This window comes from Athene cunicularia, assembly GCF_003259725.1.
Source record: "Athene cunicularia isolate RWA chromosome 2 unlocalized genomic scaffold, athCun1 chr2_part1, whole genome shotgun sequence".
NCBI classification, from domain to species: Eukaryota; Metazoa; Chordata; class Aves; order Strigiformes; family Strigidae; genus Athene; species Athene cunicularia.
This window is the reverse complement of record NW_020799095.1, coordinates 114,263,787-114,274,101: the sequence shown is the minus strand read 5'-3', so window position 1 is coordinate 114,274,101 and position 10,315 is coordinate 114,263,787. Positions and strand designations below refer to the sequence as shown.

Sequence of the window (10,315 nt, the reverse complement as noted above, 5' to 3'; positions counted from 1 at the left end):
TTCCCCAACTTAAATGTATGCCATGTAGCCTAAAACTAATCAGTGCCCTCCTAACCCCACCAATATATAAATATTGTGGTCAAAGGCTCTTCAACTAGTCAACAACACAAGAACTAAGCATCACAAAAAGCGTAACACATCAGAAAGGAGACCTCTCTGGAGCACAGGATGAAGCATTCGCTGCCTGCTAGGGGCTTCAGACAGTCTCTCATTATTTTAGCTTATCAGTGTTTTGGCAGTCATTTACCTTAAGTCATTGCTGAGTCTGATCTTGCACAGGAATAAATCATAATGATGGAAGTCAACAGAAACACACTGGTATAAGATTGAGGGGGAGTGTTAATCTTTAAATGACTGCCAAAATTCCCAGAGCTTCTCATTTTAAGTAGAAATAAGACAGAAGTCTTAAGTCACTCTTCGAGGATTTGTCACTCCAAATTTACTCTTTTGTAAGTTATCTATGGTTTATACCACATGCTAAACTGGGAGTATAGGGAAACTGCACCTCGGTATGATTTTTCAGTATTGATAGTTTTACATTACATGTAACAGCTGTACAAGTTGCTGGGGAACAATTAAATGTTTTAATTCTTTGGTTATGACAAGGCAACTGGAATTCAGCATGAAACTCAGCAAGTTATCAGTCACTCATGTACAAGTAAAACTGAAACCTGTGAAAGAATAACCTTGTAAAGCACATGCTCTAGAAGTAAACTCTCATTGCTAGGTTCTGTGCTATGTAATTTTCAAGTTCTAATGGGATAAAACAGCATCAGGGGCTTCTCAAAAAACCCACAAAAATGCCAAAATTTCTAACTAGCAACAAAAGGATTATGTACAAAGCTTATACATGTATTATGAACAAAGCTTGTGAAAAACACAGCCAGAATGAGAGGAAACTTTGGTTTTCTTCTAGCTCCTCTTTGAAAGTACCAGATTCTTAATATAATGTACAGTAAAAGACTGGCATGTAAACCAGGACCAACGAGCAGGATCAGAAAAATCAGTACTGCAGCACATTCCCTTGCCCCCCCCCAAGTAAAAAAGCACTAGTGACTCTTTGCTAAAATACTCCTAGATTCTGGGTCAGTTCTATACATCTTCCATGCTTTCAGAAAATGAGTGGCTGTCAGAACCTGTAGTGTTGTAAATCTTCACCACTTAAAACACCATGCATTTTTGTTCTCGGGACAGGATACAAATTCCTCTCCTCTGTTCCTTTAACAGGGGCAGTTTTTATGGCTAAGAAATTTACTCCCATTTGTAGCTGAAGCTGCTATAGAAAAGCATGCTTTTCTCCCATCTCATCTCAATGTTGCCAGTTGCAAAAAATCTTCAAGCAGTTAATTCAAGCAAGCACTCTTGTTCCTTCATTCCTTCTTGAGAGCATCTAGTTATTACAAGCCAGTTTTCCCTCAGCATCAATGCAATTCTGTCCCATGATGTTACTATCACGCAACAGAATTTTCAAGCTTCAACTGAAACTGTGTGTTGTAAGTGCAAACTTCATATAATAAACAGTTAACAGTTGAAAGTATGTAAATGGCACAGCCTCTTAAGACTTTATATTGCATTGCTTATAATGCTCCTAAATGTGTAAAACCAGTTGAAGTTGGCAACTAACATAAATCCTTATTGGTTGTCCCTTCCCCCAAATACAAACAAAAGGTTCCACACATTTTTTTAAACTTTATTTAATCTCAGAACCACTGCTATGTTACACCTGTCAGGCTAAAGTTTATTCACTTTTGATGTTAAAGTTCTGACAATAAGAATGGATGACATGAGGATCCACGTTCCCCAGTGCTGTGTTGCAGTCAGTATTGGTCCAGTAAGACAAAAGTTTTGTAGTTATTTCCTGCCTTTCCCTGTTTGATGGTTTGTTTTTTGTTTTTTTTTTTTTTTTAAGATACATGAATCATGGCCTAGCATTAGTGTCACCCTTTATGTGAAATTTATTTAAATAGCATGAGATGGAAACTCATTTGTTTCCTCATTTGTAGGAAAAATGTCATAAATATTCTGTATACTTTAACAAAAACACTTAAACACAGGATTTTGGTTTGCACTGTTGCAACCCCTTCATTTGAGGCAAAACATCTCCCCTCCCCCAGCCACCACATAATAAGTACCAAAGCATCTCTAGTTTTGTTTTTCATCAAGATTTCCAAACTGGCAGATTTTATTTTCACACCCTCTTCACAATAGACAAGATGCTTACCATATATTTAGGATTACAAGTTGTCACTAAAAGAAAACTTTACACAACCACTGTACATTTAGGTTGAAAAACTGTCCTTGCATGAAAAATATACCTAGAAATCAAGTGGTAAAACAAGAGAAGAACATTAAGAAAAGATTGAAGTTTTTATAATGTGCCATTTTAAATTTATCAACTCCTCCTCTACTTTTCATTTGTACTCTGTTTTTACCTACAGTATTCGTTAAGGCAAACAGCTAATCCATTTCTGAAGAGGTGCTGTGGAAATTGTGGACAAACAGCAAACATTTGGCATTAAAATAGATAGCACGTATGTAGCCTCTAGTAATATATATTAAGCATTTCTCTTGGACTTCAGGATAATGACAGGGGAGGATGAACATGCTAACAATGTCAAAAAGGCTTAAAATTTAGCGTCCAAGCAATTTCTATTAATGCTTCTGTAGTTTTCAAGCTCTAAGTAGTATAGAATTTATGCAAATGCATTAAAGAATTCTAGCTTGGCAAGTACACCCAAGCAGGTTATTAAACTATATATACAGAAAGTGATAAATACAGAATTAAAAGAGTCCTTCTGCTTCTCTTTATAGCCTTGAAAATTGACAAAAAACTTGAGGACAGCTCTACAATATTAAACATTAGGTAACCGCAGGAGCTGGGAAACCTAACTACACAAACTGATTAAAATACTCAGATGACTTTGTAGTGTTTAATACAATTCAGTTCGTAGTCAAGGGCACAAGACAACATTTAACAAAAATAATCACATCAATTGACCTAGAAATCAAACGTAAATAGATATGAATACAATCTCCAAAATCTGTCTTTAAGTGAACATTAACCATTTATTCAAAGTTATACAAGAATTTGAAGGATAAAGTCTTCTGCAACAGGAAACCAACTTACAAGTTTCATGTCTCAGTTGAATTGAAGTGGAGGCGAGCGGGGCAGGGGGGAGGGAAGGAGGGGTGAACAAACAAGTTAGTAGGCCCCATCCAGGCAGCTAGAAAGTAAAAACAGGCTCAACAGCAGCCTCCTCCAGCTTGTTGTCCTCCCTGATTGCCTGCAAGTGTTGCATTAGTAGCAGCATGTTGAGGGCCAATTTTTATGCCATTTGCCTGAAATGAAGTTTAATACACAGTATAATTATTTTAGAACACTAACATACTTGAAAAGCTTTTTTTTTTTTTTTAGAAGATCACATAGCATGTTCTGCTAATGTATGAAATAAATATAGCAAAATTGATATAATTTTTTAGCAATATGTCCTTGGTGATTAAATATAAATGAAGACGCTTTTCTTCTCATTTAAATTTTATCTCTATGTTGAACTTTGTACATTAAACTCCTAACACAAAACACAGATCAAGAGTTGTATTTGACTACTACTTAGCATAAGGCTTTAAAAGTACATAGCATTTGCTAGGAACATAAAACCTCTCCCTTCTCACCAAACTCTCCACTAGTTTAATAGTTTAATATAAAACTTTTCCTCTCTAGACAGCATTTCTTTCTGTGTTGAATCAGCTGTAGAGGCTAAGGGCATACGAGTGTTCTGTGTCATCAATAATTTCTATGATCCTGAAAGACATGGCTACTTGCCAAGAACCCACACACAGCGTAGCTCTTTCATTCATCAAAATCACACTTATATCTTAACCCTCACTCCCTCAAGTGGATTTTACCTAAAAATACAGCACTTTGAGAAAAGTAATACAGTAGCTTCAGAAATTAAGCTCTTAAGGAAACTTTGCGTCACAGTAAATCTCAGATTTATAGTGCTTGGCAGTTGTTCTGCAACAGTGGTAGCCTTGGGGTTTCTGGCACTAGCTCAGTATTGACAGCAGCTGATGTGGTTTCTTTTCGCTCTTTGACTCCTCTTTAATAAAAAGCATGCCCTATGGCTCATTGGTTTTGCCCCCTCTGGGCTGATAGCAACTTCTTGAGGAATCAAGGAGCCAGACTTGGCATAAAGCCAAATAAATAGCACGGACTGTTGGCTCTTGACAGCATATTGCAATCAAAGCTCCATAAGGCACACTAAAGCAGTCAAGCTACTATATGAAACTCGACAGATACAATGAGCATGCTTTTTCAGACACTCTGATTACCATCCAATTTATATTGCACTACCGAGTACTTTTTCTTTAGGAAATATCTTAAAGAAAATTTAAAATTTTCCATCACTAAACTGAATTTAAAGAGTGTTTCACCAAAACACCATATACACACACACTTTCGAGTCAGAATTCGTGTCTTTGAAGGATTACTATGCAAGTCGTATTTAGCTACAAGTTTCCTAATGCAAATACTTTGCAAACTACTGAAGTTTCTAATTATTGCCTTTCTAAGTTGTAAGAGCAGTATTTTTAATAGTCTAAATTCTCATGTTGAAATATATTAAGCAGAAAGAGGTAAAGCCCTTTAAAATCGAGTCCTGCCAATTCCCTTGCTACTCTCTGAACAATTCTGCAAGGACTATCATGCTTAAGAGAAGTGTCAGACAGTCCCAGACAGAGAATGCACCTATTCACAATACAGATACAGAACAGAGTGAGTGGTGGCCAGATTTTCACATGTGGTTTCACTAAGCACCTCAGCGACATAGGGACATGTAGGATAAAAGAAGCTTGGGCATCAGAAAGGACTGACCACACTGTCAAATTTAAACTTCATGTGGTGTGACTTATGTGAGAAAATTAACAGAGAGCTTACATGATCATAACATTTCTATATGATCTAGTATTTCTATTTACTACCACTGAATTTGAAACTGCTTTTTCTATGGCCATGAACCTCTCTGCTCAATATTTTCAACAGCACAACCATTTCAAAATTCAAGAGAGGCATTACAGGTCTTTCTGTGCTCTTTCATTACAAAAGTGCTCACTGCTCCACCTCCCCACCCCCACCCCAAACAAGCAAAGAGACAGGCCCTGATAATCTGTAATTTCAGTAATGTGCATAGGCAAAATGGCTAATCTTTTATTCCCTACAGAATCCAGCCACCTAAACCAGGAACATTTCAAAAGTCTTTTATGTAACTCTCAAAGCAATCCCTCCCCTACACTGGACAGCTCATGGAGTGCATCTGGCATATCAACATGGTCCCCCATTTACATAGTGGAAAATTATCTTTGAAAACAGATGACACCATATGGAGAAGTGGATGAAAGTGGATTTTCTCCTCTTTTGGGGATTTATATTATTTTGTGATGCTTCATGGATGGATAGGGTCACTTATTTTAATCCATTTTTATCACAATGGCAGACAATTCTACATCCAAATGGAACAGACAAATATTTTACTGCCCAGCCTTCTAGGGAAGGTGAGTTTTGTACATTTAAAAACAAACAAAAAGCATTCATAGTACTAAAAGTTACCTCGTTATTAATGTCAAAAACTCCTTCCTGGATTTTCTCGTAGATCTCTTTTGCAGTGTTAATAAACGCCTAAAATAGAGGGAAAAAAACCCACAATCATAATGAATGAGATACCCTTTGGTGTAAAATGCACTAATTGGAATCCTATCTCACATGCAGTTGTTTCAGCAAGACTTCTTCCTGACCTCAGCAGGAACAGGTATGACAACAGCATCCTATAACCTACCCTGAAGTAGCAATGGATCACACGCTGTTTACAAAAACAGTGGTGTTTTCATAACATCTGTATTCTACAATCTGTTGTCCAGTAATTACAGGGAAAAAGTGGTTTTTAAGATATATAAATTACTTTTAAATTATTTATTTCTGACCCTTATGGATAGATTGTGTGGCAGATGGTTTCCCCTACCCTTAATATCTTTGTAATAGGCCACTCTAGATTAGAGTGCTTAGCAACATAAAACCACAGGGTACTTACAATGATGATGTAAGGATGCTGTCTGCTAGATGAAACCTTATGCTATCATTTAATATTCACCTAATTTTAAGAACGTATTCCCTTTAATTAATCTTGCACACGATAGGCAACAGACATCTTAACAGTAGAAATGAGAGGGCCCCAGGTTTTACTATGATTTCTGAAAAACCTATTGTTTGAATTCAGAGAAAAGACTGACATTCATGTCTAAAAAAGTGAACGATATAAATGTTTTTGGTTAAAGTTTACAATCAATGATTCGATTCTTCATCTCTCATTTAACTTTATAGGTCAAGTAATGCTTAAAATAATGTATAATTTAAGAGGTGATTAACAGCAGCTAATAATTACAATCAATATCAAACATACAGGGTTTTTTTTGTGTTAAAATACCAACACCATGCAATCATACAAGATATGCTATCTTCTGCACAAGCCTAATACAGCAAATACAGATCTAATTCAAATATAAAAAAGTAAAACAGGGTTCATGGAAAGGAACAAATCATACCTTTCCTCATTTCTACACTGGAAGCATTTGACTGCTGAACTTGCCACCAGAGCTTTGTTTCCTAATTAACAGGACTGATATGTTTTCACCTTTAAAGGCCTTACAGCTCCCCAGAGTAATCAATCTACTGCAGCTCAATTACTGCACCAAGCACACACCACAGCCAGTGAAGGAGACTTGAACGACTGCAGCAGGAGTGGAAAGATATGAATATGCATAAACTCTAAGTGGGTGATCGAATCATCACAGAGGGTCATGAGAATTTGCAGCAAAATAATGAGAAGAATTAATCATTGCAGATTCACAAGGCACTTAGGAAGTGAGTTCGTTTTTCAAACACGCGTTAGAGTTGAGGAGAAAAATTGGCTTTTGGCCAACAACAAATTGAATCAAATTCCTCAGAAATTGAAGTTTTCAATGTAAGAAAAAAATTTGAACTTATCTTGGTTTCTGATAACACACTAATTATTGTAATAGCCTCATACATGAGCCTACTGAAAGGTATAAGTCAGAAATGACGGAAATTCACACAGCTGGAATCTGTGAGGATACTTGCTTACTTCTACTTCAGTGGGACATTAAACAGAACTTTAAGTCTTAAAAATGTGTTATGATAACTTTATGTAAACAAGCACTTAACAATTGGCACTTCTAACAATTCTAGATGTTTGCTAAGCATGCCTAGGCTCTTAGAATTAATTTAATGAGAATTACATTAGATTATAAAAAAATAGACCAACAAAACAAGAATTCTAACAGACTACAAACTCTAACACAACTGAGTATACAGTTACCTTTTGGATACTACACTCAAGAGCAGATCACCACAGGAAGGCATCTATCCTCACAAAAAATAGTAAAATGCACTGGAAAACAGTGTGATTTAACAACACTCAATTCCCCCCCACACCCCTAGTTATTACACGTGTACTATACGAAGTGTAAAAAAGCATACCAAGTCCATTGATCTGAAAAATTCAAACATTCCATTCATCTCAGTTCTATCATTTCGGCTGTCTTGAAAAGACATAGTCTGACTACCACCTTTCCATCAGTGATTCTGGCGTACCTCATGTTAGTGTTAAAACAGCACGTACTGTTATTCTGGCTGGCAAAATGCCAGACTGCACTGGGTCACATATAAATAATTCCTATTTGAAAACAATGGTTAGACAAGAATATAGCACATAATAAGTCTACCTCATGTTTTCTTCAGTTGGTATGGGTTCTGAAAAATTAGTACTAATCAGCCATGAAGAGAGACTTGCATCCCTTGAGACTTCCATTTGTTTCTTACATCCATGTATTTTCAGTTAGTTTATGCTTCAAAGTGTAAGTGGACTTAAAATAACCGCCTGAGAACTTCACTGAAAACAGCAGTCTACTCTGTTTAAGAATATCATATCAGATTTTGGCACTGCATGGTAGCACCCCATTTAACAAGGATAAGAAGGTGAACTCGGTATAACTGACGACTTCTAAAAATCTCTTTTAATACTGCATGTTCTAACCCTTATCTGGAACACACAGTGTACTATAAACTCTCCATTATTTATGGGCAGTTTATCCTATTTGCAGATTAACTGAGCCATGGATGCAGAAAGACACAGCGGTTTCCCCTCAAATCCAGTTTGGATTTGTTAGACCATGTGCAGGGGACTGCAAGAACACAGCTGTAGCCCTTCACACACCAACTTGGATCCAGGTGCAGTTTAGCCACTTCCACACAACACAAGACCTCAACCAGGAAGCCCACACAGACCTGGCTGGCTGCCTACCAAGCCTACTGTGGTTGCAGCGTACATTCCTGTTATGCTGCTGTTACTAAAACGCTACACAAAGACACTTGAGCACTTCTACCCCAAATCAGCTCTGGTTCAGGTTCATTTTCACCACCCCTGGAGAGGCAGTACCAAAGCCAATCTGGATTCATAATCAGTCACCTGAAAAATGGCAAGGCCCAAGTACACAGTACCTCCATTTCTTGGAAAAGAAAGAGAAACTTGAAACTTTTGGAAAAACAGTAAGTTAGACTTCCAAATATAAAAATTCTAGACTACATTTCAGGAAAATGAAAGAAAACAGCATAACGTCAGGAAAATATCTACATCTAATGTTTAACTCTTGGTTTTAATCTTTCTAAATCACAAATTACTGGTGCTTTTATGCATGAGACTACTGAATGGATCTGTACCACAGCATCAAAAAACCCCCTTGTATACAAGTTATTCAGTGAGCTGTTTTAATGTAACATGTTTTTCAATTGTGTTCACACCATAACTAGGTTCTCAAATAATAGTAATAGCCTGCCAAGGAAAATTACATTTCTGTACAAGTGGGAAAGTGAGTCTTATAAGATGTGATCTGTCTGTTATGTCACATCTGCACCTACTGCAAAGCTAATGAAGGAGGTTTCTGAGTCACAATATGCCAGTATAATATCACTTCAGATGACTTGCATAAGGAATTTCCTAGATCATACTGCTACATGGGAATCACTAAGTCAAGTCTCACAGTACTCACCTCAAAAAACCCCCTAAACAACTCAAACCACAAAACCCCAACTACCAAACAATACAGATGCTGCATTTAAGATAAATTAATCCTAAACACACTGAACATAGAATTAAATCAACTTCAACATACATTTTATTATTCAAAGTAAACAAGCAATGTAAGTTTACTACCCTTCAGACATAACCAGGAAGAATGAATTCTATAACTGATAAAAAAAAAACATAAGAAGGGAGTAAGTTCCTGACGCTTCTGTCTTTTGGCAGCTGTATGCAGAAGTAATAATAAACAGAGTGCGAGTTATAGAACAGCTACATTTAGTTTTTACTTGGCAGATGACAATAACGTCACTTCTTTCTCAGAAAGCTAATGCCATGACAAGTATTTGAGGACTTAGCTACAAGCTGAACATAACAGAAAAAAACTTGTAAATGAATCAGTGATACTTTTCAGAATTCAGATTTTACAAGTTCATCTTTGCTTAAAATCAGAATAATCAGGTTCTCCACTGCCAGCTCGTGTAACATGCTGCCCTCTGGTGGCAATATAAAAGTTAAATTTAGTGCTCTGAAATACAAATTCGTCAGTCATTATTTCCGGATGCTTTCTTACTACTAACGGTTAAGTATCTCACAAATTCTAAAGCATGACCCTCACCTCTGTGGTCAGCCAACACCTAGAATTTCCTCCTCCTTCCTGATTTCCTCTTACCTTTTAGCAGTAAGATACAAGATTACTTGATTATTAAAGAATGAATTTGGAAACAGTAACAACATGGACCACAAATGGATTTACCCCTAGAGCATTCTCCATCCCAGCATATAAGCGGTGCTGGATGGACACCTAATAGTGCTAGATCCCAAAGCTCTGAGCAGCTGCTTTATGCACGGTAAGACAATACTTTTTACAGCTAAATGACCCTTCAGTAAGAAGGCTAGGCCACTAAAGGGGCTACAGAGGAGTTAATTATCAAGCAGTAGGAAGGTGCTATATAATGAACCTACATCCCAAAAGCATCCCAACTTTTTGAAGTAAAGGTGCATAGGCACAAAATAGAACTTGACAGCTATTTGTTTATACGTACCCACTGAAGCACAATCTTTCTGACAAGCTTAACAGGAATATGCACAGTACTAGAGCTCAAAGTGTCTCAACAAGTCCTGCAGTGGCAGCTTAACAAAGGACAAAGCACTTGAGGAAAAAAGAA

At 36.9% G+C, this 10,315-nt stretch overlaps 1 protein-coding gene across 1 annotated transcript in view; it reads right to left on the bottom strand.

The window, feature by feature from the left end:
- Positions 1–1,678: 1,678 nt before the first annotated feature.
- Positions 1,679–10,315, bottom strand: part of RAB2A (RAB2A, member RAS oncogene family) — a 38,417-nt gene continuing 29,780 nt past the window's right edge. Inside the window, exons 7-8 of the mRNA XM_026841566.1 lie at positions 5,606–5,674; positions 1,679–3,339 (exon numbers count right to left, since the gene is read on the bottom strand). Coding sequence (XP_026697367.1) covers positions 3,244–3,339; positions 5,606–5,674 — 165 coding nt within the window. The 3' untranslated portion in view covers positions 1,679–3,243. The remainder of the gene's footprint in view (positions 3,340–5,605; positions 5,675–10,315) is intronic.